Source organism: Pelophylax lessonae (genome assembly GCF_965119305.1).
Source record: "Pelophylax lessonae genome assembly, chromosome: 5".
NCBI classification, from domain to species: Eukaryota; Metazoa; Chordata; class Amphibia; order Anura; family Ranidae; genus Pelophylax; species Pelophylax lessonae.
In genome coordinates this window covers 63,352,841-63,369,240 of record NC_138772.1, presented here as the reverse complement: position 1 = coordinate 63,369,240, position 16,400 = coordinate 63,352,841, and the positions used below count along the sequence as shown (strand labels likewise).

The window sequence follows — 16,400 nt, the reverse complement described above, 5'->3', positions numbered from 1 at the left end:
AAGTTAAGGACACAGACTGCCACCAAACTCTTCTCATCCTCTCACTCTGGCAGTTTTGTTTAGCTGAATATACTGAAATGCATGCATAACTGGAGTCAGCAACTGGAGATAAGAACTGATGAAGTTAATTGAATAGGGCACATAACAGTGATAATACTGCCATGTCAGGTTTCAGGCTACAGTACTTAAAGGGTAACTCCACTTTTGTGAAAAAAAAAATATATATATAATAAAGTGTATACAAGTACGACTCAAGTCAGATTGTGATTGAATTTTATTAGAAATTGCCTTTTCTTTTCAATCTGCAGCTCTGTAAATCTCTGCAAAATGCAATGCAATATGGCAACCTGGAGGTGTTCTGTACACAGAATGTATACTGACCACACCCCAGAAACATCATTTCCTGCTTGTGCGATTGGCTCACCAATTTTCCCAGAAGTCTGCCTAAGATACAAGTCAGATTTCAGGAATCCCCTGCAACAAAAATGTCATTTTTGGTGAGATACTCCCAATAGGAAATCACATTTAAAGGCATGCAGACCCTGCGATTTTCCTGATTAGAGCCCGGCAGGTGCAGCAGCTGATTGATCATTCTGAAACCACTCCCATTAGATTTACTAATCACATGGACACAGACAAACACACAGGGATTTCTTCAGAATAGCAAAAGGTAGGAATCTGCAACAAAGTTTGTTAAAATCCTTGTAATGTACAGAGATCACCCAGAGGGGAATGTTTTTTTCTCAGCAAAAGTGGAGTTGCGCTTTTATCATTACGCCCTGTAGCATTAATCTTCCCAGTTCATATTTCTAGTCGCTGACACCATATCTGCTTAGAGAGGAACTCAGCATTGTGATGATGTTTGCACAAATTCCAGTGAGCAGGTAGGTGACACCAGAAGCTTGAAAGCTACAACAGGAAATAGTATTCACCTTTTTTAATAGACCCCACCTCTATACAGATCACATTGTATCATTTCTATATTTCTCTATACAGGCCAGAACAGGCAGGACTACTATTATTATCGCACATCGCTTATCAACAATCAGAAATGCAGACAGTATTGCTGGATTCAACAATGGTGTCATCACAGAGCAGGGAAGTCACAGCGAGCTCATGAAAAGAGAAGGAATCTACCAGAAACTTGTCAGCATGCAGGTAAATATAGGTTTAAAGCGGTTGTATGCCCATTATTGTGACTTTCAATTAAATTATTTATCCCAGAGTCTGTTATCTGTGTTCATTTTCATTTTTTCTCTTACCCGCTTCCTTTCCAAAATATCGATTGTTTTTTTTTTTTTTTATTACGTCTCCCGCGCATGCACTTTAACCACTTGTTGACCGTATACTGTATATAGATACGTCGGCAAGCTGGCTCTCCCAGGCAAAACCACGTATTGGTACGTCATTTGCCTGGGAGGAGCTAGGGGGCGAGCGCACGCCGGCGGCGCCGTGCTCCCGCCCCCCAATCCTCAGCGGGGAAGCTGGCGCATGTGTCAGGTGGCTCCGATTGCTGCCTGACACTCTCGATCTCTCCCCGCTGACAGAGACGGACGGTCGGCTGATGTAAACACAGCCGTCTGTCCTTCTCCCTCGGATGATCACAGAGCCCATGTGATCCTGCTATATAGGAACACATGTCTCTGTGTTCATCTCAAAAGCCCAATCCCCCCCCCCCCACAGTTAGAATCACTCCCCTAGGCTTACATTTAACCCCTTCCCTGCCAGTGTCATTATTACACTAACAGTGCATATTTTTAGCACTGATTACTGTAGTAATGTCACTGGTCCCCCCAAAAGTGTCAAAAATGTCAGTTAGGGGTCCGATCTGTCTGCTGCAATGTCGCAGTCCCGCAAAAAAATCTCCTAAACCTTGTGGACAGCCTTCCCAGAAGAGTTAAAGCTGTTATAGCTACAAAGGGTGAGCCAACTCAATATTGAACCCTACGGACTAAGACTGGAATGCCATTAAAGTTCATGTGCGTGTAAAGGCAGGTGTCCCAATACTTTTGGTAATACACTGTATCTACAACGTCCAGAGATCTGCAAGACAAAGATATTTTAGGCCTGGTTCACACCTATGCAGGTTGCTGTTGTAGCACCCTCCTAGGTAGGTGCTAGATAGAGAAAGTATAGTTTTGGATCCTGTCTGCTCACCAGAAGGATTGCAGGTAAATCTGTATTGTTCTCTAAATACCAGAGAGCAGGATCTAGTGAGGTCTGCTCGATGTGCTCAGGTGCAACTCAGTTTGTCTGCAGCGTTTCACACTGGTCCAATAGGGAGGCATGTTGGACAGTGGGAGGAAACCTGACAAATGAGTGCACAGGCATTTAGTACAGCCCTGGTGATTGGCAGACAAAAGTACCTATGTGCATGCTGGGATACTGTATAAAAGCCAGGAGCATATGTGCTCAGGGTCTTTCAGCTGGATAGCCAAGACCTGGAGGGAGGGGACAGCTGCCTCCTCCTCTGTAGAAGTTGACATGCAGCCTCAGGTAGTCAACCTGAGGGCCTAAAGAGTCAGAGAGAAACTGAACCCAGAGGTCCTGTAAAGCTGACTGGAAGGGAGACACTGAAGGATCTAATTCTGCATGCAGTGAGTACAGATCTCTGTCAAGGGGCCTGACCTGTGGGGGGTCAGTGGACGGGTGTCAGTAAAGGAGATGCTAAAGAGTATCCTGAAGATAATGTAGATTCACAAAGTCTATTACTGGAGAGAGAGCAAGGAGACTTAACCCTTTCCATACACATGGCATTATGGTCAAGCAGTGTGACTGCTTCCACAAGCAACCTGGTGAGGCCAAGTGAGAGTTGTCCTTATCCAATGTACATGGTTCCAGTTGGAGTATCCCACTATTTACTTCTCCCATCCAAGTTCCACAATAAATACAAAAAAAAAACAATACCCCTGGACTGTTTATTGAGCATTGAGCCATTGGGAGTAAGGATGGATGTGTGAAATGTCCCTAACTGACTGTCTGCAGACAATCAGAGGAGGCCCAACAAGTCATCATACAGCAAGCCCTACGGGGACAGTGCTATACAGTTAGAGCATTTTCCCAATGTGTTTTTAATTTATTTCACATGCATTTTTACTGCTTTTTTAATACATTTTTTTATATGTTTTGCATTTTTGGGAGGTGTCTGTTATCTTGTTGGAGAAACCAGCAAAAATTGAACAGAAACTCATCAAAAACAGACATTGAGCAGGCGCTGTGGGGAGAGTGTAAATGCAAGGTTCACTTCATGACAGTAAAGTTATTCTTTAACCATTCATACCATAAATAATCCCTTTCTAAACTGAGGGTAAATTGTTTTTTCGTCTCTGCTCAGCTGATATCCCCTTGCTCCTTAGCTTGGGATAAAAGGTGTATTTTCATCCAACACTTTGTTACAGTTTTGCATAGATTGGGGAAAGCTGACTGTCACATTCAGGTCAGAATTGCTGCAGCGGATGCCGTGAACGTTGTGTAATTCCATTAAATCACATGGTGGCAGCTGCTGCTTGTGTGTGCAAATGGATAACTGCAACATTAACTGACCTCAGTAATGATCATCCTCTCTTCACTGGTGTTTAGATTGCTGTTCTGTGAGCTGGATAATCTCTCCACAATGTGAGATTGAAAGTACAGTTAAAGCGGAGTTCCGGGCACAGAATCATTTTTTTTTTTTAATGTCCCCCAAACAGTGACCCTTAGACCTCTATACATCTGCTAATCCTGTTTCATACATTGAAATAATCTGTTTGCAAGCATAAAATCTTACTTTATAACATTTCTGCTGAGCGCCGCCATCTTTGTCCTGGATCGCCGAGTCCGTTGTAGGGAAATGTCTTCCCTTCTTCCTGGTTGTAGAGCTGTTGTAGGTTGTAAGAGCTCCCAGGACGCATTGCGGGACAGGAAGTGACGGCGCGGGCCGCGGCCGAGGAAGGAGGAAGTGGATGGTAAGGTGAGTATATTATCCTCTCTAAAAAGGTAAGGAAAAAAAAAAAAGGCCGGGAATATCCAATTCGGGCACAGGAAAGGATAAGGAAGCGGATGCCTTGAAATCTACAGGCACGATTCTGTGCCCGGAACTCCACTTAACACATGCAGGTTAAAGCAACAAACAGCAAATATAAGATATAAGTATAGTAAAGGGAGGATGACCAGCGCTATGGATTAAAGATATATGAGGGGACAAATAGATAAAAAAATATATATAGAAGGTGTGAGCTGCCACCAATCAACCCTTAAGTGCAAGGGTGAAAGTGAAATATATTATGTGGCGATTGGTATCGGCGCTACCTTACAGTATAAAACGTGACTTCCCCAAAGTGTAGGTGAAAAAATATATGGGTGTCAACAGAAAATGTTTTTTGTGAGTAAATTAAATGAAATAAAACAATCCGTGTGTTTATTGAATTTCAAATAAAAAACAAATATAGTGATACATGTGCAATATACATATCGAAATGGTGTAAAAAAGAAAATTATGGGGGGGGGGGGGAAGGGGGTGTCATGTGGTCATACTACTGTGTGTATAGGGATGCTGATTACACGATCAGGGCTGCCTCTATACGGCTAAGTGGCTGCCACTTCTCAGGGCACCAGACCACCGGCTCAGAAGTGCTCCCCCAAATACGAAGAAAAGACCCCCCATACAGCTGTACAGGTCGTATTGCAGACGCCACCTAGTGGACACTCTGGACTCTGCACAGCAGCTTTTGCTTATTTCTAGCACATGTGTGGCACATATATCAGTGAAAGTCCTGATATAACACTTGTGGTTGTGGTCATTTCGAACTCTGCACAGTAGCACCTGTTTATTTTCAATACTTGTGTGGCACAAATATATCAGAAAAAGTATATACCTGATATAACACTTGTGGTTGTGGGAACACCCCCTTCCCCCCCCCCCCCCATAATTTTCTTTTTTACACCATTTCGATATGTATATTGCACATGTATCACTATATTTGTTTTTTATTTGAAATTCAATAAACACACGGATTGTTTTATTTCATTTAATTTACTCACAAAAAACATTTTCTGTTGACACCCATATATTTTTTCACCTACACTTTGGGGAAGTCACGTTTTATACTGTAAGGTAGCGCCGATACCAATCGCCACATAATATATTTCATAAGATATAAGTGAACAGAATAACAGAAATCCTAAATTTAAAACTACCTATATAGAATATATACAGAAGGGGAACACAGGAAAACTTGTAGAACTTGAGATTCAGGGAATATATAGGAAGGGGAAACCAAAACTGGGATCAGGAAGAAGAGGAAATAGGAAAAAGGCAACAGGGTTCATGGTAAAAGTGCAAGGCAAAGTGCACGGTCAAAGACAGTGTTCATTTCGTCAACAAAAGTATTTTTTGTCATAGTTTTCATCAGCTGCATGTTTTCAGTGACGAAAACTAAATAAAAATAATATTCAGTTTCAAATCAGATGACTAAAATACAACTGAAACTAAAATGGCATTTTAGTCAAAAGACTATGACTAAAACTAAATCTAATATTGACATCAAAATTAAGTTTACGAAACTTGGTTTGAGGATGTTACTTGATATTTGTTTTCAATATTAAAAGAGAAATATGGGGGTTTGTTTTTTTTCCCCCATAAATACTTATCTAGGTGGATGCAGCATCGGCCCAATGCTGCATCTGTCCCCCAGGTCCGCTACACTAAGTTAGAACTGAGCGATCAAACACCGCCGATCGCTTGGTTTTGACAGCTCTCTGCTGTGCTCCTTCCTCGCTCACTGGAGCGTTGGGCTGTGGAGGGGCGGGAGCAGCTGGCTCAGTGGCTCACGACTCCATGGTCACTATGGGGCGGTGCCTGGACCAACTTCTGTGACTTCGTCCATTCTCTGCTAAAAACGGGTCACAGGAGTGCAGAACAAACTGCACTCCTGTGATCCATAGGAGATGTACAGCTAAATGAGCTTTGGCTATACATCTCCTTTAACAGAGAACTGGTAAAGTTTTTTTTATTCTGGTAATATGTGCAATGGCATTACAGCCAAAAGAGTTTACAGTTTTTTGTTTTTTTTATATTTTTAAGTTGCACTTCTGTTTGTTAAAAAGCAACATTTTAGTTTGCTTATGATAATGGAGATTTTAATTGACTAAAACTAAAACAATTAAGATGACTAAAATACAACTAAAACTAAAATTACATTTCACTTAAAGACTATGGGGTTGATTTACTAAAGGTAAATAGTCTGTGCACTGCAAATGCAGTTGCTCTAGATCTAAAAGGAACATGCAAGGAAAATAAAAAAATGCATTTTTGCTTGCACATGATTGGATGATAGAATGCAGCACAGTTTCCCCTAATTTCAGAGCTTCCCCTCAGATCTAGAGTAACTGCACTTGCAGTGCACTTCCAGTGCACAGTAATGTATATTTGCCTTTAGTAAATCAACCTCCCTGACTAAAACTAAATTGAAATTTGACCTCAAAATTAACACTGGTCAAAGAGCAGGAACAAGATAAAGGCTAGCAGTATCCGAGAACATTCAAAACTCTGGAGCAAGGTTTGACAGCAGAAGAGAGAATAAATGCCCTCCCAGCAGCCAGCACCAGGTGGAGTTTTTTTCTTGGATCAGCTGGCTGCTGCAAGACACCTGTGGGTAGACACTGGAACTACAGACTTCCCCTCTGAGAAGCACAATGCCACCCTGCAAGTACAGAAAAATACCCATTGATATGACAAATATGCCGTCAGCTCCTGAGTCCCATTGTGGGCTGACAATACACAAGCATTTTGGTGGACTAAGTGGTGTCAGCCTTGTCCAGTGGCTTTTGGAAAGGTACTCTACCACTCTTGCTCTCAGAAATCTACAACTGCTTTGCTTGTATCTTTTAGGTTACTTTGCGGTAAAGCAAGGAACCCCTGTAGTATTTAATGTGCTTACCAAACAAGAATGCTGTATATACAAACGATTTACCATTGTGGGAAAACAATATACGATATATAGAATACCACAAATATGCATACAACACACACATGCACACACTATCTAACTTTCCGAGATAGGAATTTAATAAAAAGTTACTTTGTTTGGGTTATAGTTTACAATTTCTATAACAAACAGGACTCCAGGCTACTCTACAATTGCAGGAAACAAAACAAAATGATTACAATGTTATAACCGACCAAAAAGGAGCAAATAAAAAGTTCATTATTAGGGTTTACATATGCTTTTATTGTGATGAATCTAAAAAGTTTTTTTTCCCATTCCAGAACATTGTTAAGGACAGGCACAAGCGATGCATACAAGATAATCCTGTTTTCTAAAGCTCTGTTTGTTTTTTAGGCTGTAGAAGCAGCAGAGGATGACGATAATGAAAACAGAAATGATTTGGTACAAGAAGATACCCCAGACTTAAATCACTCAGGGGACAAACTGGTCAGGAGATTGTCTAGCAGGAAAAGCGTGGGTAGAACCTCAGAAAAACAAGAAACACAACAGGAAAAGAAGGATAAAGACATGGTGAGTAACGGCAGCTGGATGATTGTGTACTATACAGTTTAAGGCTCCTTTCACACGGGCGTTGTGCCTGACGGAGTCCATTCTGCTCAGCAAGGGATCGATCCGCCGATTCCCACTGAGCAGGCGGATGACAGCTCCGTCTCCGCTCTGTGTGCAGAGATGGAGCTGTCAGATTTCCGCTCTCCTCTATGGGGAGATCGGATGAGAGCGGACCGCCTGTCCGTTCTCATCTGATCCTATCCGATCAGATCCTCCAGACGGATGGAAAATAGGGTTTCCATCTGTCCGGATTTCACAGACAGGATCGGATCAGATAGCAACAGGTGTCAGCGGAGATGTCTTTGCTGACTTTCGCCGCTCCATAGGGCTGCATGGAGCATCCGATCCGGTCCACCTGGAAAACTGACCGGCAGATCGGATCGGAAAGCCATGTGAAAGGGGCCTATATCTTATTCATCCAGGTCACGGTATAGCCAGTAGTAATTAGTCACAATCAAGTAGACTCGTTGAAGGTGTTTATTTCCTCATCCAAGTAGCTTATTTAGTTCCAATGAGTGTCAGGAACATACCCCAGCATTTATACCTATATGGGCAACTGTTCCACTTTAATGATGGACTCAAGGCAAACCTCTACATACAGAGATGAAATAACTTACCTGAAACAAGGATTTGTTTGTCTCGCCATTTAGTTCTGAGAATTACACAGGTCTAGGACAGCACACAGTTCTGTCTGGCAGTTTGGTAATACAGGTCACGTTCCTCCCCCAGCCTGTGACTGGACAGTGATAGGAGAAGTAGTAGACTATGGACCTCATCTCTCTGTCACTCTGCTCTCTCCTCCTGTGGGCACTGCAGCACAACTGATTGGCCCCTTGTGGTGCATTTACAGGCTGAAAAAAACACCACAAGTACATTTTTGAGAGGAGCTTTTAGGCGCGTTTGCATTTATAAGCGTTTTTCCCAAAATACTAGAAAAATTTCACTTAAAAATGCTTGATGCCCCTAAACGTGGCATGTAGGCATGTCAAGTGTTTTTTATTGTTTTTGGAAAAATCCTTATAAACATAAATGTGCTTAAACACATGTATAATATGCTCCATAGGAGCATTTTTATGCTTTTTTTTCTGCCAGCAGTTCTGGCATCCTTTCTGCGGTCTAGTGTTGCACTGACCCTTAATCTGAGAGCTCCTGTATGGGGGACTGCCAGGGTTTAACACCAAGTCAAATTTAGGTACTTACACTGCTCGCATTAACCAAAAAAATAAAAAAAATGTAAAAATGATCACTGAGCTACATTACTTTTTGTCTTTTATGTATGTCATTTCGTTTAGCAATGTGTCAAGACAGATATTAATTGTCTAAGCACAGGAGGACAGAAGGTTTCAAAGTTTCTGAATTCATCCTAGTTCTAATTACATCATCCAGTCCCCACAGTGCCAAGAAGTTTGGGGCAGCTAGTATTAGTCACTACTGTCTAAAATATTACCTGGATAAATGAGAACATTCACATGTCTGGGACGTGTGCTAATAGTTTGAGTTGTGTGGCCAATTGTGTGAAATGTTGTCAATTCATCAGGATAAAAATGTAAAAGTGGCATTATATGTGCCCCTTTTCCCATCTTCCTCTGGTACCCTAAACTGGTTGTAAAGGCGGAAGTTTTTTTTAATCTTAATCTATTCTATGCATTCAAATAAAAAGCCTTCTGTGTGTAGCAGCCCTACTCAGCCCCCCCTGATACTTACCTGAAATCCATCTGGATCCAGCGATGTGCACGAGAGACTCGTCTGCCTTGGACTCCCCTCCTTATTGGCTAAGACAGCAGTACCATTGGCTCCCGCTGCTGCCAATCAAAGTCAGTGAGCCAATGAGGAGAGAAAGGGGGCAGAGCCAGGACGTGGCTCCATGTCTGAAAGGACACAGAGAGCTGTGGCTCGGCTCGGGTGCCCCCATAGCAAGCTGCACTGAACAGAAGGGAGAGGCCAGGAGAGCCGAATAGGGACCCAAGAAGAGAAGGTTATGAGCTGCTCTGTGCAAAACCACTGCACAGAGCAGGGAAGCATGGGCTTTTTTTAAAAGCATGCAAAGTGCTGGGGGTGCAAGAACACATAGCAGATTACTTCACCTTTCTAGAGTCTAAATACTCTAGATGCCAAGTATTACTGATCATATGTGGTCTCTGTGTAGTATTATTAAACACCCAGATATTTAGATATTATTGAAACGACCTGTTTCATAAGTGCAAAAAATACCTGCTGATCCTGCCAGAAATCTACTGAGCTGATAATTTCCTGTGCTGCATTGTTAGTAGTTGGCATTGTTCCATGCTCTTTATGTAGACTGCAGAACTCCCCCTGTTTTATGAGGAAGAGAAGAGGAGGAGGTGTTTTGTAATCCTGATATACATCCTGTCCTAAGGTAACAATGCTGCTCCTCTATAAATTCAAAACAAGGAGTCAATATTGTCCGCCTACGACAGGACGTATGTTACTGGTAGGTTCCCTAGTTAGAAATAAACACACCAAAGCCTGAAAAAAGAAAACTATTGCAGCCACCAAACCACCACCTCTAAGGACTTGTAAACTGCAATATATTACATTTTTGTTTTTGAATTTAGATATGATTTAAAGGTATAAACAGGATATGTTGACCATGAAGAAGTACAGGCAGTCCCCGAGTTACGAACACCCGAGTTACGAACGACTCCTACTTACGAATGGATGTAAATTTCAGTCACTTGTGCTCCACGCTGGTCACAGTTACCGCTGAGCAGCCATCTTGCACCGCCAGACACATTACACACTGCAGTAGTGTATGTATTGCATGGCCACAAGAGCCCCAGATAACATGACTGCACGCCCAGAAGCACCCGAAACATCCCAGATCCCTGCACAGGCTGAAGTTGCACTTAAAAATGCACTGTTTCAACATACAAACAAATTCGACTTAAGAACAAACCTAAAGTCCCTATTGTGTTTGTAACCCAGGGACCGACGATTGTTTGAATTTTTTTCCTTGAACAACAGCGTTTGGTCATGTTACTGTATATTATTGGATCCCAGAGTCATGCTTTCTGCTTAACAGGCAATAATGACTTTTTTTAACCACTTTTTGCACTAGGAACAAGAAGGTTAGGATCAATAACAATAATGATAATATAATAAAATCATAATATAATTGGTGTCTTTTATGTTTCACAGAGTGATGAGCCTCCACCAGTCTCATTTTTCAAGATCCTGAAGCTAAATAAACCGGAGTGGCCGTATTTTGTGGTGGGAGTCATCTGTGCCGTAATCAATGGTGGTACACAGCCTGCTTTTGCCATTATATTCTCCAGGATTATTGGGGTATGGTGGATATATAATATTTTTATTTTCCTCTGTCTATTTTTCAGTTACTAGTTATTAACCGCTTGCCGACCGCCGCACGACTATTTACGTCGGCAGTCAGCCCCTCACAGGCAGAGCGACCTAGGGCTACGTCGCTAGCCTGTGAGGGTCTAGGGAGCGTGCGCGCGGTCACGGACCCCCCGGCGCGTGTGACAGGCGGACCCGATGTCCGCTGGTCACTCGCGATCGTCCGTTAGAGCGGGAGAAAGGCAGGCGGCTAATGTAAACAAAGCCGCCTGTCATTCTCCCCTGTATATGAATGGTGATCATACGGTTCTACTATGTAGGACCGTTGATCACTGTTCATACACCTCAAGCCACAGCCAATCACAGCTAGAATCACGCCCCTAGGGACACACATAACCCCTCCCTCTCAAAAATAGTTAACCCCTTTACTGCCAGTGTCATTTTACAGTAACAGTGCATATGTATAGCACTGATTACTGCAGTAATGTCACTGGTAACCCCAAAAGTGTCAAAAATGTCAGTCAAGGGTCCGATCTGTCCGCCGCAATGTCGCAGTACCGCAAAAAAAAAATCGCAGATCGCCGCCATTACGCTTTAAAAAAAAACAACAAAAATGACAAAAATCTTTCCCTTAGTTAGTAAACGCAATAACTTTTGCGCAAACAAATCAGAATACATTTTTTGCTATTTTCTTTACCAAACATATGTAGCAGAAAACAAATTGGCCTAAAATGTTAAAAAATTTAGATTTTTACATTTTTTTTTTTTGGGAATTTCATATAAAAAAATGTGAAAAATATTGTTATTTTTGCAAAATTGACGCTCTTTTTTTGTTTATAGCACAAAAAGTAAAAATCGCACAGGTGATCAACAACCACCAAAAGAAATCTCTGTTTGTGGGAAAAAAGGACGTCAAATTCGTTTGGGTACAGCGTCGCACGACCGTGCAATTGTCCGTTAAATTCATGCAGTGCCAAATCGCAAAATTGGCCCTGGTCAGGAAGGGGGTAAAATCTTCCGGTGCCTAAGTGGTTAATGGGGTGACAGTGAGTGTTACCAGATTTGAATAGCAAGTGTAAGGGAGCAAACCCAGCTTTTCAGACGCAGGGACTGCATGCAAATTTCCACACCCATAAATAATTTCCTTTAGAAATCCAAGGTGGATCTCCCCCCAGGAGAAAAAAATATTTATGGCCTTGATCAGACAGCAAGAACTCAAATAGAATATATTTTCTTCTTGATATAAATCTGCAGCTGTTTTCCTATTCTTCAATTATATAATTTATAACCACAAATTTAACCTTTAAAGAGCTAGTTCACCCAATACTGATATTTTTCTTATGTATGAAGACTGGTAGACCAAGTTAGCCGATGGCTGTTTTTTGTCTTGGACACTCCAATAATGAGTCAACATTTTTTATTCTGATCCTGGGAGTTTTGAGAGTCCCCTCACACATTTGTGTGCTCCAGCTACACCTCCTAAATCATTCATAATATAAAATAAATATATAATATATCCAGCAGGGATGTTGGAACCTCTTACTATGGCCATGGTAGGTGTGCAATCCCAGGAACTGAGAGCAGAAATCTTTAATATTCCCCAAAGGTATAAGGTTTAATGATCCAGCAAAGAATAATCTATTTTCGGTGGACTGACTCTATAACAATCTGCACAGCTGAGTTTTTTCATATGTTGGCCATAAAGTGGATTTTATTTCTAAGTTTTGGCTAGAGTGTTGTAGTGTAGCAAGTTTTGTTCTTTCGATATTGTTTTTTGTTTTCCCACAATGGAGATTTCCCCTCACTTCTGTCCTGATGACACTATTGAAGGTAAAACCTTCTGGCCACAGTAGGCAGTAAAACCTGACAGTGGTCCTAACCCTCTCACTGTTCTTGCCGCAATGGAAAAATCATTTTTCTGCCATGTAATATCATTTATTTTTCAGGTATTTGCAGGCCAGGCAGATGAGATTAGATCAAGAAGCAACTTTTTCTCGCTGATGTTTGTGGCCCTTGGAGGAATCTCTTTTGTGACCTTTTTCCTACAGGCAAGTATTTGGTGTTATTTAACCAGTGTTATTACTTTGTGCCGTTTGCTTTTTCTGACAGTCTCTTTCTCGCATATGTTATATACAGAACCAGAAGTCACATTCAGACAACTTCATGGCAGTAAATCCTAAAACCCAGTTTAAGTTTGACAGCCCTGTACTGCTGTATATTATGTTTTTTGTGTGAAATTTTTTTAGGAAAACCTTTTCTTCCTGCCATCACACCGCAGTGCTCTGTGCTGACAGAGCTGAGTAACAGCCACACCCCTTATCTCAGACGTGTATTGCAGAAGGGGTGTGTCTGACAAGATCTGATACATTGTTGAGTGCACATAATGTTAAGCTTGCCTTACACAGCTCAGAATGCTGATTTCTACTGAATCAGTCACAATTTGATCTGTGGGTGGCCCCGTCAGCTCAACAAGAGTAAATTATTTAATTTACTTTATTTTTTACAGCGCTGGGGAGAATATAGTCCAGTCAGATACACTCATGGTTCAGATATTGTGAGAGCCATGGGTACCAGTCATCAGAATACAATAATCCGCATGGGAGATTCCTCCTTCTATGCTAAAGAGATTTCTCTCTTTTGACCCTTGGACTGGTATAGGTAGAGAAATCAGTATTGGCACTTTTCCACTGCAAGTACCGGCTCGGCTCCACTCGGCACTGCTTGGCCCAGCTCGGCTCAATTTGCTTTTCCACTGCGTGGTACGGGTCGGCACCTTTCAGCACTGTATAGGCTCTACTCGACTCGGTTCGCTTTTCCACCACAGTAGTATGTTGGTGGGATTACAACGATTCTCTGACCAATCAGTGGCTAGTAGTGACAAACAATCAAGGCTACATGCAAAGAATTGTGGGATATGGTATAGGTACGGCCCTCTTGGAACCCCAACCGAGGTGGTACTGTTTAAGCGAGCCGTACCGAGCCGTACCATGTAGTGGAAAAGTGCCGCTGTACCAAACTGTACTGAACCCTTCTAACACGTACCATGCGGTACCATGCAGTGGTAAAAGCGCCAAACCGAGCCGTACCATGTAGTGGAAAAGCACCGCTGTACCAAACCGTTCTAACACGTACCATGCGGTACCATGCAGTGGAGAAGCGCCTTATGTATATCTAGCTTTACTTTGGTGTCTATTGACCTGCACAGCCATATTTAGACACAACAGGAACAGGAAATAAGAATATATACAATGCCTCCATATGTTTCATTTACCGTTATTATTATATTGTATATTCTCTGCATATGTAGGTATATTCTCTAACATTTTATTTTTCATTTAGGGATTTACATTTGGGAAAGCAGGGGAGATCCTTACAAAGAGGCTGAGACTTCTGACATTCAAAGCAATGCTGAGACAGGTTAGCCACTCTAATGTATATATGTACAGCTCTGATCTGTCTTTGATATGTCTGAAAATGTAACTACAACCTTTCTCTATTGATGCACAGTAAACTGATCTATCAAATTGGACAATATAGCATTAAACAGAGGCCTCAGACAATAGGGAACAATGCAGACCAAGATCCAGACAACCCATAGGGGAGGTTCTGGGAGGTCACCAATAGACTTGGAGCCTGCTTTAGAGTAGAGCAGAAGAATCTTTAAATTGTATGAAACTCATAAAAAAATGTCCCTTTTGGTCTGTTTAATATACCATTGAAATGTTTTTGAATTCCAAGGTGTCAGAATTTAAATAAGAGTACCTACATCCTAGCATACCCATTATGCCTCCAATCCTTTTTTGATTGAAATTGTTTTGGTATATATGTTTGATAAAGGCCCATTATTCCTGCTAGAAATCTTCAGAGCCGATAACTTTCCGTGTACTCTACCTGTGCTGATTGTTATCAGTCCAAGTTATTTTCATCTCTCTCTGTTGACTACAAAACACCTACTCCCTATATTATTGAGAAGCAGAGAGGGGTAGGGGAGTCTTCTTTAGTCCTATAAGACTTCGTGTTCTAGAGCCACTATGCTGCTAATCCTTAGACACAGGGAGTGGTTGGTATCATAGGACAGCAAATGTGTTCCTGAGGGGATCCCAGGTGAAAAGAAAGAGAAAAGAGCCTTAAAAATGAAAACTAAGGCAACCACCACATAAAAGAACTGGTAATCTGCAAATTATTAAAACGTTGTTCCCGTGTTTATGTTAATGTTTAATTGCACATTTTAAACACATTAACTCTATTATTTTAACCAGGTGAATAGAGTATAAAAAATATAATCATTACACATTTCTGCTGCTCTGAGAACTGTTATCAGTATATTTAATCCCACTACATACTCTGTAACCTCGTAAATCCGATCAGACCAGATCTGCCCTAAGAGGTCATGTTTTGACCCTAGTCATCCCCTCTAAAGCCTCTAGCATTGCCTTTCCTTACAAGAACGTTTATTCAAGTTCTTCTTAAATCAGACCCCCCTGTGCTCCCCAGGCACCCTAACTCTGTTCTTCCTGCCCTGCATAAACTACCCTTTCAACCAGTGGTGACATTCCCTGAGAATCCCTGGCAAACGTGGTAGCTTTTTTCTGATAATTACAACCATTTGAGGTATCTCAGAACTGGTGGCTCTTTCCTGCAAAAGCCCTCCCTCATAATTCACAATGACAACATTGTTCTACTTTCTTTGTGCCCTGCTACCTAGAATCCTAAGTAACACTCTCTACATTGCCTGCCTCTTCAAATCTTTTTTAAGTTTGCTTTAAACATAAGAATGATCTGATAGGGAACTACATCAAAAAATAACTTCTTGCAGCCCATTGGATGGAAATGGATCTTAGAGTTTGCATACAGTTGGCTGACTGAAGTCACAAAGGATAGGCACGCCTAAATGTAGCTGGGAAGGCCGGTTTCTTTGGATCATTGGTTGTTGCCAGGTCGACGTATTTCTTGTTGTTGTGATGGGGGTATGTTATGATCAGGACTTGGCCAATGGGAAAGGCATTAGAGACAGCTGTCTTGGGCACTTCAGCAGAGTTGGGGGAGGGGTTCAAAATGGACAGTAAACCTATGCTACTAAAGTAGTTCATAGAAAAATAAACGAGGAACAAGGGTTGTGGGACTTTGAGTGAGGTCAGTCATTAGTAGATATCAAATTGATGTGAGATGTGGAATAATAGATAGTTTATTAAATATTTCATAAAGAGTACAAAAAATAGACATACACAAATCAAAGACTAAACATGAAGTATATAAATTCATATAAATATTTCCATAGTAATAAGTCAATAAATAACTAAATTCATCAATACATAGTATATATAAACATGTGATCAGTCTTCAAGTAGTCTATCTTCATATCTTATAAGCTCGACGCGTTTCGTGGCTCTGCGTCCACTCATCAGGAGCTAATTAAAACTTGAATCTGTAAATATCATAAAAATACAGCGATTTTCAGATATCTGTAGGAAATATAACAACTTGCTCCAATATAAATTAAAAAGATTTTAGCTACTTACTGTAGTAGCCCAAAAACTTTGGGAGGAAAAG

At 41.4% G+C, this 16,400-nt stretch overlaps 1 protein-coding gene across 1 annotated transcript in view; it reads left to right on the top strand.

The window, feature by feature from the left end:
• The window catches only part of LOC309556300 (ATP-dependent translocase ABCB1-like), an 80,397-nt gene that overhangs the window by 43,536 nt on the left and 20,461 nt on the right, over positions 1-16,400 (top strand). Inside the window, exons 15-19 of the mRNA XM_082258741.1 lie at positions 997-1,158; positions 7,320-7,496; positions 10,695-10,841; positions 12,797-12,898; positions 14,190-14,267. Of these exons, the coding sequence (XP_082114867.1) occupies positions 997-1,158; positions 7,320-7,496; positions 10,695-10,841; positions 12,797-12,898; positions 14,190-14,267 (666 nt within the window). The remainder of the gene's footprint in view (positions 1-996; positions 1,159-7,319; positions 7,497-10,694; positions 10,842-12,796; positions 12,899-14,189; positions 14,268-16,400) is intronic.